Source organism: Zosterops lateralis (genome assembly GCF_965231275.1).
Source record: "Zosterops lateralis genome assembly, chromosome: 1".
NCBI classification, from domain to species: Eukaryota; Metazoa; Chordata; class Aves; order Passeriformes; family Zosteropidae; genus Zosterops; species Zosterops lateralis.
Window position 1 is genome coordinate 43,068,003 of NC_139762.1, and position 12,568 is coordinate 43,080,570.

The following is a 12,568-nucleotide window of genomic DNA, read 5'->3' on the forward strand; positions in this document are numbered from 1 at the left end:
AGAGTAGATTGACTGACTGAATACAAAAAGGTTCAAGATGCTCCCTGTGTGGTCCCGGGCCCTGAATAGAGACGATTCTTCCCCACCCCCCCAAGAATGCGGGGCATTCACATGCAAAAGATGCTGTGGCCGTGCCCGGGCTCGGTGAAGGATGCAGTTGTTTCGCAGATAAGGCACATCTTATCGCAGCCTCCGGCCCCAGCCCTCGCTCCTCCTGTGCCCCGAGGTGGCTTTCAGCTCTCATCCTTTACTGTTAACAGAAGGGAAAAAAATAAATATCCAAACACATCAAGGGAGGCAGCAGCCAAGGACCTGGCTTCTCCCCCAGCTGCTGTTGGTCTCTGGCAGGAAAGAAGTGAAAGTCATGTGAAAGGGTGAGCTGTCCTTTGGTAGAAAAATGGGGGCACAAGCAGGCCAGGCTCAGCAGTGGGCTAAGTTGGCAAACCTGATAGTGCTCAGCAGTGTGGTTTGGGCCACCCTCTCCCCCCACTCTCCCCTTACCTCCAGGCTCTCCCCTGCAGCCATGCACTGGCTCCTGTTCCCACAGCAGGAGAAAGGGGGTGCCTCCCCTTTTCCCCCACCGCACACCACAAGCCTTGCACTGCCCCAGGCCTGTTCCTGCACCACGGCCACGGCTGTTTCTTTGCTCAGAATCTTTAGCTCTGCCCATGGCCCCGGTGCAAGGACTGGACAGCACTCATCCAGCAGTGTCCTGAGCCATCTCCTGGTGTTCTGGGAGCTCCTGGGTTCCAGCTGTCTTAGTGAAGAGGGCACAGAGGAGCCAAGGGAATAGAGTAACACAGGGAGCTGGGGAAACTCACCTGGGCAGGGCAGCCTTTGTCCCCACCTCCACAGGGCCCTCTCCCTCCCTCCCCCTTGAAGTGATCTCTGTACTCCTGACATGCTGACAGCTGCTCCAGCAGGAAGAAAGCAATGGCCTGGTCAAGGATTTTGATGAATAGAGCACAGCGTGGTGCTGAGAGCCCTACAGGAGGCATCTTGGCTTTGAAAAGCTAAAGTAGCCAGCACTTCCAGAGCCTGGAATCCACCTCCACTGCTACCCCTGCTGAGAATTCGGTGGCCATTAATTCTCAAACCTTACAGGAAGAGCATCACCATTTCTTTTCAAATCTTTTCCAAGGTAGTGAAGGAAAAGTGCAGCTTTCCACTCACCCAATTTTTGTTGACAGCTTGCCCTGTAAGATGCCAGAGAGTCTTTTTTAATGTTCTGGTGGCTTTGCTTTACACACTGCCATGCAGAAGCAGTAATCTTTCAGTGGCCAAGGTGAAGGAATAGAAACCTAGAAATGGACCTTAAAAAGTAAACCCAGAAACTTTCTGGCAAAATATTGAGGAAAAAAGCATGGAGTTTGAAGCAGTGAGTTCAATATCACCAACTTTTTCCTCCAGTCGTGACAATGAGGACTTTTTCTAATAGCACAGACAACTAGGAGGGCTTTTTCTTTTTTGCATCCTGATGAAAGAGAAGGCTTTTTCTGAGTAGTACAGAAACAAACACACACACACACAGAGTTGCCGTGAAAAAACCCTCACATTTATTTGATTAAACAAAAATAAAATAAACTGCATAGGAACATTTTAAAGTCCAGAGAGACACTGACTTTGTTTTAAGGCTGCCAGTAGCTGATACATCGTCTCCTTGCTACATCCTTCAGCCTTCCCTATGGACCACAAAGATACATTCAGAAGCCTCCATTAACACAAGGGTTCTAACATTTTGTTCACTTATTCTATGTAAAAGTTTGCACATAACCTGTCATGCTTTCTTCTCTGCAGTACTCAACATGTGACAAGTAAAAATTTTATCACTTTTTGTCCAAGTAGAAATGTGATGCCCTTCTTGGAGCGTGGCAATTCTTGTCACAGCCTGACTCATTTTCAATCAGATACAAAAGCTCTGAGCAGCTCATTAAAAGCAGAGCACTGTCTGTCCTCCTGAGATATTTTATTTTTATTAGGAGAGCAGCATGATTAGTTACTAAAGTAGAAAAGAAATAACAGAAGAGGAAACAGAAAACAAATCAACTCAAGATGCCCAACATCCAAAGACTGACAAGATCAGCCTGGATCCCGATGCACACCTGCACTGAGGCAATGCTGCTTATAAATCAGTAGTGAAAGTTTTGTAAGATGGGGCATACATCTACAGCCAATTAAAGGAGGGGGGAGAGAAGGAGGAGAAGAAAAACGCACATTTGACATTGGTTTAATGGGGCTGAGCTTCATTTTGTTCAAGGCTTGCAATTTCTATTCAAGTTAAATCGCAGGCATGTGTTTCACACCCTCAACTCCTCCAAGGACCTGTGCACGAAGTGAGCAGGGCATGACAGGTAATGCACAGTACAAACAAGAGTCACAGACTTAAGAAACCCCCACCAACTCAGGTGACTAAGCAAACCTTACAAACTAGTTAAAAATCTCTTAGTCATTTTAGAGAGAAAAAAAAAAAAAAAAGAAACAAACCAAAAAAACCCAACCCAACTAAAAACAAAACTCAGAAACAGACATCTCTCTCTCTGAAGGAAAAACTACTACATTGTCTGAAAAGTACGCTACAAACCTATAAAAGGACTTTTTTTTTTTTTTAACTAGTCTGGTAGTTCAAAAGGAAGTTACTTAACTACATCAGTACACAGACACTTAACATTCAGTCAGTAAGGCTCTATGAAAAGAGCTTAAAAAATTATCTACCTGAGTTTGTAAGTTGATACAATCATTAATAGGTCTAAGACCATGCAGGTACACAAAGCATTTTTAGAACCATTATTGGTTGAACAATGATGGAAAAAGATGCCAGTCTGGCTTGTTAACCCGTAAGATCACTTAGAGACATCAATGTACATTTCCCACCACAACACTTACCAAACCCAACACAACCTATTGTTACTAGGGGTCTCCTGTACCCACTTCTGCCACCCCTTAATATGAGCTGAGGAGGAAAAAGGACTTTTTTTTCCCTCCAGTAGTCTGAAAATGTGCTTCTGCAACTTAACTTCACAGGTAAAATGGGGTAGGTTGCACATCACTACTTAACTTGCCTAAAACCCCAAGACACTGGTTTTAAACTGCCTCTCCTGAGTATGTCTGAACCTAAGCTGCCCTCCAGGAATAGGAACTTGATTGCTTTGTCATGGTGGAAAAAATCCCATTGAGTCAAGCAAGTTACTAATACAATCACCAAGTCAATAAAATAAAAAAACAGGACCTTATTCCCTTCAAGCATTTGGTATAGCATTGTTTTTACAGCAATGATAAGACCAGTCCTCTCAAACAGGACACATTGGTAGGCATGCATAAAAATTTTTCTCTTGTAGAGAGAAGACCTAAAGGTCTTACAGACATAAGAACACTGCAAATGAACATGAAGTATGTCATGTCAGCCAGTAGTGTCATAATACTGAACAAAAGTTTACACTTCCATACCTCGTAGTGAAACCAGAACAAACTCAAAAGCATTTCAGGTCTCAGTCCAGTTTGCCTGAACATTTGGTTTTATTTACAGATTCTCTAGCAAGGGCAGCTTAATATCTCCATAGGCAGGCAGCAAAAACAAAAGCAAACAAAAGCAAGCAGTCACCACTTAGTATCTCTGTTTCAATTAAAATGCTTTTCCAACAGGCAGGATGAATCCTTCCCCCAGGCAGATTCTCAACTATTTCCCAAACCTGTCTGATGCTAAATTGAGGTAGACGATTTACTTCTGCAAAGTGAGGTAGAACTTCAAGCAAAACATAGTGGCATCTCTAGTGTGCATTTTGTACCACAGCAAACTGGGTTTCAAACTCCCAAGGACTCAAAGACCAAAGGTACAATATTTGTCTAACGCAAGTACCAGTGTTCCTTTTTTATACAGTTCCAAACTGTTTGTCTAAATATCTCTACTTTTAAATACCCTATTACCTTTTGGCACCATTTGGCTTACACTCCTTTAAAAAATAAACAAAACTTTGGCACAATATTTTTTTTCAAACTAGAACTGAACAAAGAAATCTTATGATCCAAGTTATGGCAAGATGAGCCAATAAACCTGCTCTCTTCAGAAATTAGTTTTGGTTTAACTGTAACATAACAGACTGGGCCCACTTTCCTTCAACTCCAAGGGAATGCCACATCCAAGTGACTTGTTCTTTCTCCCAGGTTGGTTATGTCTGGCCCTAGCAAGCATTAGTTTTCAGGTCTTACCCTCCTCCTTTCCTTACTTCCTTCAAGTTTCAGGTTTATGGGCTTCCTTAAATAAGTTATATTTAAAAGGTACTAAACAAAAAGGAGTGAGTTATGTGAAGGACCTGCATAATCAAGTACTGAATCAAAATTTCAGTTTGCTACTAAAGTTTCTGCTTAAATAATTCTGAGAAAGGACAAGATTGTTTTATATGCTGAACACCCAAACCAGCCACACTGATTGTTGATAACATTTTGTCAAGCAAAAGGTTTACAGAGAGCCACTGGTTTAACCTGGCATAGAGAAAATCCTTTGGGAGTTCGAGTAGACAGCTCTGTCCCCTACATTTGCTGTTCCCCAACTAAGAGGCACACATCCACTTTACCCTTCCTCCAGACCATTTCCCCTAGTTAAGAAGGTTACTCTGAATGCTTGTTTGGTTCGCAATCCAGCTTCCAAGCCTCGCTTTTCCTCTCTGCATGCATGCATGTTATGATACTGGGGCATTAACCTGAGAACATGCATGGAAAAGCAGAGCAAGGTTTGAATCTCGTTTATTACTTTTTAATAAGCCTCTGTGGGGCATCTGATGTTGGCATTGTATATTAGCACTACTTTTTTTTCATTGCATATAAAACACTCCATTTTATAAGCTACAACTACCACTTTTCAATGAGACCAAGTGTGCTTAGCACTATCTATCACAAAGATAAGGAATTCTTTTGGGTAGCTAAATAGTAGTGTTTTTAAAACGAAAAAGCTTCCCAACACATGAGGTCAAACACTCAAGGTTTGGTTTGCAAGCAAATCCCATCGAGTTAAATAGACAGCAACTTTGAAAGAGTTCAAGACATTCCTCTTCCTGACTGAGCTGGGGGGTTGTGCAATGGCTCCATTCAAAACAGCAAAGGGTAACTTCAGTGTCTGTCACCTTCCACATGGTGCAGGCTGGGGGGGCAAAACATTCCTCCAGTTCAACACAATCCTGACTGCACACTTTTTTTTTTTTTTTTAATGCCTGGACAAACAACTCCCTTCTAGCCCCAGAGAAGGGCAAGCCCTACAAGCATTTAAGCACAAGAGCATTTCTAGCACACTTCAACACTGTCAGCCACTCTGGTCAAAGTATTTAGAGAACTGGCATTCTCATTAAGACATGCTAGGATAAATGCAAGGACACTGCAGACTAAACATTAAAGCTTTTTAAACCAGTTTTCTTTGGTATCTAGATCTTGCAGGCTACTAGTTTTCACAGCCCGAGTTGCAAATAATTCTTGGGCTGAATAATACAAGACAACCATGGACATCTGTCACAACTGTAGGCCACTCCCAAGAAGGGAGGTGTGTACACAGGCAGAACTTGCAAAACTTGAAGGTAAACTAGCTCTCTCTCATACACATTTTGTGTGGCCACAGAAATTTAATAACAGACATCTGTATAAAAGATTATCCTCTCAAGACTGTTTTTAAACCATGCCATCCTAGGATTAAGCCTAACTGAAACACACTGCTTTGAAGAGTTTGCTTCCTTGAGGCTTTGGCTGAAAGGCAGCACAGTTGTTTTATCCAACTTAATTTAGGTGTTTTTCCTCACTCTTCTTTTGAAAGAGGTTTTTCCATCTCATGAATCTTTCTTGTCTCTTTCTGGTCCTTTAGTTTAAGCCTCCTCTAAAATGGCAGCTTTCTCTGTCTGCACACACCATTGGTATTTCTATAAAACCCAGAAAGTTAACACTCCTTGGAGGGGGAAAAGCAGCAAGAAGGAAAGTGCACCTTGTGATTTCTCACAAAACTTGTAAAGAGCCTTTCAACCTCAGGTCACTTTTGTGCATGGTGGCTGGCAGAGAGATGAACCCTTTCCTTGCAGGATGGTTAAGGCTCTTCAGACTTTTTGACAACGACCATATTTACATTTCAGAGATCTTCTCTTGCAAACAGTAAGGTAAATCCCATGGCATTTCCTAACCCAAGAGTACTGACACATGAGTTTTTCCACTGCAGAGAGACAGAAGAGCCCTCTGTTCCCCACTTTAAACAATTATTGTTTGCCAACACCAGAGGGTGAAGCTGCAGGTCTGTAGAGACCACATCTGCATGAACAGCTAAACCGGAATGCAAGAAATTGAAGAATAAAACCAAATCCTTCCAGGGACTCAAAGTCACATTTTGCTAAAGAGATCTCTATTCTCCCCTAGAAGTTTCTGCTTCTCAGAACACCTGTTTCTGTATCCCCGAAAGGGCAAACTTCCCCCTGCCTCCAAGCTTTTAAGTATCATATACATTAATTTTACACAGGATTCTTTGGTACTGCCCTGGGAAAAAAAGCAGCAAAGTTTCACCTTGATGCAGTTTGCCTTAAGCTGGTACTGGTAACTCTTCACCTGGATCTGTAGCCAGAGATCCTGCAGCAGGGAGCTACAGGCCCACCCAACCTAGAAGCTACAGTAGATATTCCCAAAACCTTCAGTCCAGCTCTTTGGGGAAGCCAGAAGATGGGAAAAAAAATCATCACTGATAAGTTATTGCAATCCTCACTGAACAAAAAAAAAAAAAACAACAAACCCAAAACAAAACAAAGCAAAACAACTGTTGATTTCTCCAAAACACACCCTGAATCTCCAAAGCTGTGCTTATTTCTTACTTTTGGAAAAAGGTACCACTTCTGTTCTAACAAATTCAAACGTTATTCCCTTAAAGTTTCTCTATGGGGAGGGGCAAAAAACACTAAGTAATTTCACAAGAAAGTAAATCAAAAGGGTTTGATTTTCCCTGTTTCACTGCTGCTCCTAACCTCTTCCGTTACCTAGATTAGGGGCACTGATAAAAAGAAACAGTAACTTTTTTCAAACTAATTCAGCTTTCGGGTGAAAAAGGGTAAAAATGAAATCCTCAATGACAGGATACATTAAAGGAAGCCTTGCTTTTTATCTAAACTTTACAATGACCACACTAAGCCACTAAAATGAACAATTTGGTTTAAACTTAAAGATTTTTTGTGCATTTTCATCAGCTTCACTTTGTGCTGTTAAATTACTGTGTTTCAGTAAAAAAATACACAGAAATGCCAAAAAAGATGCAAACTTGCTCTTCCTGGCGAGCGAATCCCACTCACTTTCATAAAATGTTCAAAACTGTCTGGGAACAAGATGCTGTGCTCACCAGTAAATCAAACACACTGAGGTATAAAAAGGAGAACAGGAAAAAGTTCTCTGCTGCAGCAGCAATTCAAAAAAAAAAAAAAAAAAAACCAAAACCAAAAAACCAACAACAAATGTCCCTCCCTCCCATGTCCCCACCCACAGAACTGCAAGAATGATCAAGAACACAAATTCTCTACAAACACCTACTAGCATTTTCTCCATTTAAAAAGTTACATAGCGCCTTTCTTGGCTTAAGTCTAACAGAACTCACCACACAAACCACCTAATGTGCACAGCAACACTTGTTTGTGCATGAAACCCCATCGGGGGGGAAAGAGGTAAAACGTTCTGAACTATGAGTATGTGGGGATGGGGAGGGGGCAAGAAACCGGGGAGGGAAGGGAGGACAATGAGGTAGATAGAATTCAATTTTACAGGCTCACTCCCTGCAGAAAAGGTAAGTACATTCATCTGTAAAAAAATTAAAGATGAGGTAGGTTTGAATTAACGTTGTATTTTTTCATTTTCTCTTAGAAGAATTTCCCTGAGACAGTTTCTTCCTAATTCAAACACAGATTAGAAGACGAGAATTCGATTGTTTCCAAAGTCGACCACAACAATCATGCCATCAGGGGTGACAGCTATACCTGAAGGACGGTCCATCTGACCAAAGCCGCTTCCCTGAGTGCCAAACTTGCATAAGAAGCTACCGTTGGACTCGAATATCTGCACCCGGTGGTTCCTGGAGTCGGCCACGATGATGCGCCCTTCCTGATCCACCGCCACGCCCTGCGGGCGCAGGAACTGGCCGTTGCCGGTGCCCTCGGAGCCCAGGAAGCGCGCTGACTGGCAATCCGGGTGGATGACCAGGAGGCGATGGTTGTTGAAGTCCGTCACTACTAAGTGGCCCTCGTGATTGAACGTCACACCTCTGGGGGAATCAAAGTGCTTCCAGAGCGCCCCTTCGAAGCCGTACTTGTTAAGGAACACGCCGTCGGGCCCAAAGAGCTGAACGCGATGGTTCCTCGTGTCAGAGACCAGGATCTTGCCCTCGGCGTTGACAGCCACATCCCACGGGTAATTAAATTGCCCGTTCTTCGTTCCTTTCTCCCCAAACTTCAGAATGAATTGCCCCTCGAATGTGAAGATCTGGATGCGATGATTGTCCTTGTCGGCCACGACGATCCTACGCGAAACGTCACAGGCCACGCCGGCGGGGCGATCAAACTGGCCCGGCCGGGAGCCCAGCGTGCCAAACTTGTGGTGGAAGGTCCCGCACGGCTTGAACACCTGGATGCGGTTGTTGCTGCGGTCGGCCACAATGATGAACCCCTCTTTGTCGACGCTGACCCCCCAGGGGCGGCAGAGCTTGCCGTCGCTGTCTCCCTCGCTGCCGAAGGACAGCCCCGGCAGCCCGATGCCAATGTAGCTGCGCCCGGACTTCACCACCACTTTGAAGGGGCTGTTCTCAATGTGTTGGTTGCACATCATCACGGACACCAGGTGCTCCCCCTCCAGCTGGGGACGGTAGCTGACCAGGTAGGTGCCGTTCTGCTGATCGCTGACGTCTGCCCCGAAAAGGTTTCCATCGGGGCCCATGACCACTGCAGAGATCATGTCACCCCCTGAAAGGCGAGGCTCCCCGTCGTGGTCGTAGCCCATCACGGTGAACGAGGCCACCTTGCCCTGCAGCGCACGCTTGAGGCCTTCCCCCGTGGCTTTGGTCAAGGGAGCAAAAGCCCCGCTGCTGACAAAGCCCATTGATTTAATGGCCATATACAACGCCTGGTCAGGGGGAGTGAACATGATCCTGTCGTCTTCCTGTGGCTGGAGAAGGCCTCTGACGTTCTTCAGCTCCTGCACCTGAGCCAGCATGCGGTCCCGAGCCAGGAGAATATCCAGGGTGCGACCCTCCTCCAGGACCTGCTGGACAGCACTGATGGTGTTATCCAGCTTGTTTAGGTTCTGACGTAACTTTTCAACTTGCAAGTAGAGTGACTTGGCCTTGACTTGGCGAATTTTTTCCACCTTGTGGGAAGCAGGGGAGAGAGAAAAGCACATTTACATCAGGAAAGACAGACTAAAACACAGATTTCCTTCAGTCTCCCTTCTACATAAAAACTAGCTGGACAGTTGTTACAGCATGCTGAAACACAGCTGTGGAACGAACCTCTAAAAATCATAAAGTAGACAAGAAGAAACAAGGAAAACTAATTACTTATCCAAATTTAGGATTATTAGTCTCTCCCACCCTCCAGGCAAAACCATACATTCCTACTCTGCAGATCTGCTGCATCAGAGTGACATTTGAACACAAGAGTCATTTGCTTACTAGTAATTATTTGCTGCCTCAAATGCTATTCTGTTTTCTAGTTGCAAGGTACTTGACAGATCATCCAAAGGCACATCTCATTCAGCCCCCAGGGAGGACTGAAGTTATTGCAGCCTCTCAAGAAGAGCAGAGGCTGAGGCTTCACTAACCAGAACTGAGACTGGTTTCAGAAGGTGAGCTGCTGTTCCACAGAGATGAGGCTGGGAGTCAGCATCAGCTAATGCACATGAGCTCCTGTCATTCCCCTGCCCCCCAGAACTGTTTTTGTGTGACTGGATAATACCAGATATCTATCTCCAGGGATTTTAGGGTCCAATAATTTTAATATTTTCTTGTAAATACCGGCAGTCATGTTGAGCTTGTGCTTTAAAACAGGATGCTTTGTAAACATCACTTCAAATTAAACAGAAGGTTGTTGCCAGTTCCTGCTTGATGGACTGAAGTTGATGAAAAATGTCTGGTTTGTAACTCATCTATATAAGCCTGTATATACCTTCACTTCTGAAAAACCACTTTGGACCATCTGGCAAAGACACCTGCTTTGTAAAACTAATGTAACATGTCTTTGCTTTATTGTTGCAAAAGTACATTTCCTGATGTCTGAATACCTGCCTGGCCACAGAACAGTATCTGGAATGCATTCTGTGAAGGAAGACTCAATGTCTGAAGACTCCTTGGTAAGACACTGACACTAGACAACATTTGTACAAACAAGCTATAAGTTGAGGTATGTAGGTTTTACCAAGCTGTAAAAAAACCACCAAAACCTGGAGATGCCTCTTCCAATAGTTGTCCAAGCCAAATTACTGATCTTAGGTCTCAGCTTAATCCTTAGACTCAGCTCTGGTACACGAAATTGTTTATTAGCATGCTTGATGCAAGAGCTCAATAGACTGAGTTTGTTTTGCTTAAATCATTTACCACCACCATATTTCCTTCTTAAAATAATGTTTTCCAGCTTTATGAGAACTTGCTCTCATTGCAGATATTCCAGCAAGAGTGCATTTGTAGAGCACCATAGGATAAAAAGAGGTTAGGGACAGATCTTACTCCTCCTGTACTACGAATACTTTAAAAGAGAAAGCTGCCAATCTTCCTGCAGAAGGTTAACAGTGAAAAGTGAACTCATCTCCCTCAATCCAAAACCCTCAAAAAAAGCCCTCATTCCAAGTACATTAACTATCTAAAGTGCAATTTTAATCTTTCTATTGACACTTACAAAAGAAAACAAAGCTTCTCTAGCAGGGGACCATGACCACTGAATTATACTTCTCTGGAATAAGAAACTTGCCTGTTACTTCCTTTCCTTCTCTCAAAACACCATGCATGCATTGTGGCTGAAACAAGCCCATCAGTTCAGAATTGTGCAGTACTCTCCTGCTGGAGAGTACTCTTTTCTTATACTAGTTTAAAAAAGAGGGAGGATGCTACCTTGATTGACAGTTAAGGTTTTTAAGGATGCGGACAGTGAAAGTTTGTCCCACAGAATTTCTATTAGCCTTTCGAAAAACAAAAAAGGACAGGATAGGATATACACCTTTGCTGCTATCCTTTATGAGGTGTGGATTAGAAAACCAATTACACCATGTACCTAATTCTAGAGCAGCATATTAAAGATATTTTGAAGGCATTGTCTAGAGGGATTGATCTCCTCTCAGGGCATCTGCTGGGCCAGCAGGGGGAGTGCCCAGCCCACGTGTGGGGCTGTGCTGCTCTGAGGATCCAGCAGCCCCTGCAAAAACCCCACCAGCAGCTCCTGTTAAGAAAACCTGCAGTTTTCCTTGGATATCAGAATCTGGCTGTGTAGTAGTTTGAGTATTTTTTTCAGTTTGAAAAGCACTTCTGAGCAGTACAAACCACAAATGTAAGGGCACATACCTTCCAGAGCAGCTCACACTCCCGCTCTTCCAAGGCCTTCTTATGTCTGGTGGTCACCACTTTGACTTCAGACTGTACCACCTTCGCTTTCATCTCCACTTGCTCTGCCACAGCCTGGGCCTGTTCAATACTCAGCTGCGGAGAAAAAAAGACAAACACACTTAAGGCTCGACCAAACCAATTAAAAATGCATCAGAGGACTGCTGCTTACATTTCACTACACCTTCAGGCAAAGGCATAAAGTAACAACTCTTAGTTTCTTACTTCTTAGTTTCAGTGAACCAGCAGATGAACCTGTGACCCTCAAAGAGGTTAAAAAGATAGTAACTTATTAGTCACAAAATTCTAGAACAGAACAATGCCCTGTGAAGGTATTCAGCCTAAACAAGAAGGGGCTTCTTACAAGCATACATATACTTGAAAGGAGGGCACTGAGAGGGTAGAGCCAGTTTCTTCCCTGTGACAGGACCAGAGGCAATGGGCAAAACCCAAACAGAGGTTCCCTCTGAACATTAGGAAACACTTTTTTTTCTTTAGAAATGCAGGCTCACTGCAATCAGCTAAAAAGGAATTCAAGGGCTTTATCGTACATTCAGAACCTTGAGGAAGATACCCTCATTTTAATTGTGCATATGAGGATACAGCAATTTAAGAACCACCTCTTGCAACACAAAGGAATGAACAATTCTATGAACTATCCAAATGTGATCCAGCATCATCTAGAAAGTCACAGTATATTGTCATCTTTCACTGAATAGTTGCTTGTATTTTTGAACTCTCAGTTCAGTAGCATGTAGTTTATGCCAACAACTGAATGCTAAAACATAAAAACTTAAATAGAGCGTTACTTGGACATTTTTATTCCAGGTAAGTTATTTTAGACAACTAGTCTGAACTAGATTTATTCTTCCAGGTCACATAGGAGATCTTTTTCTGAAAGAAAAAGGAAGACTAACTCAGCCAGGTGATTTCTCTCTGGAGACAAGTTGAAGACAACCCTGACAAAATCAGACATGATGACATTTCTGTCTTTAC

At 43.4% G+C, this 12,568-nt stretch overlaps 1 protein-coding gene across 1 annotated transcript in view; it reads right to left on the reverse strand.

Moving 5' to 3' along the window:
- Positions 1-1,617: 1,617 nt before the first annotated feature.
- TRIM71 (tripartite motif containing 71) overlaps positions 1,618-12,568 on the reverse strand; it is a 59,705-nt gene continuing 48,754 nt past the window's right edge. Inside the window, exons 3-4 of the mRNA XM_083860801.1 lie at positions 11,534-11,668; positions 1,618-9,351 (exon numbers count right to left, since the gene is read on the reverse strand). Coding sequence (XP_083716927.1) covers positions 7,900-9,351; positions 11,534-11,668 — 1,587 coding nt within the window. The 3' untranslated portion in view covers positions 1,618-7,899. The remainder of the gene's footprint in view (positions 9,352-11,533; positions 11,669-12,568) is intronic.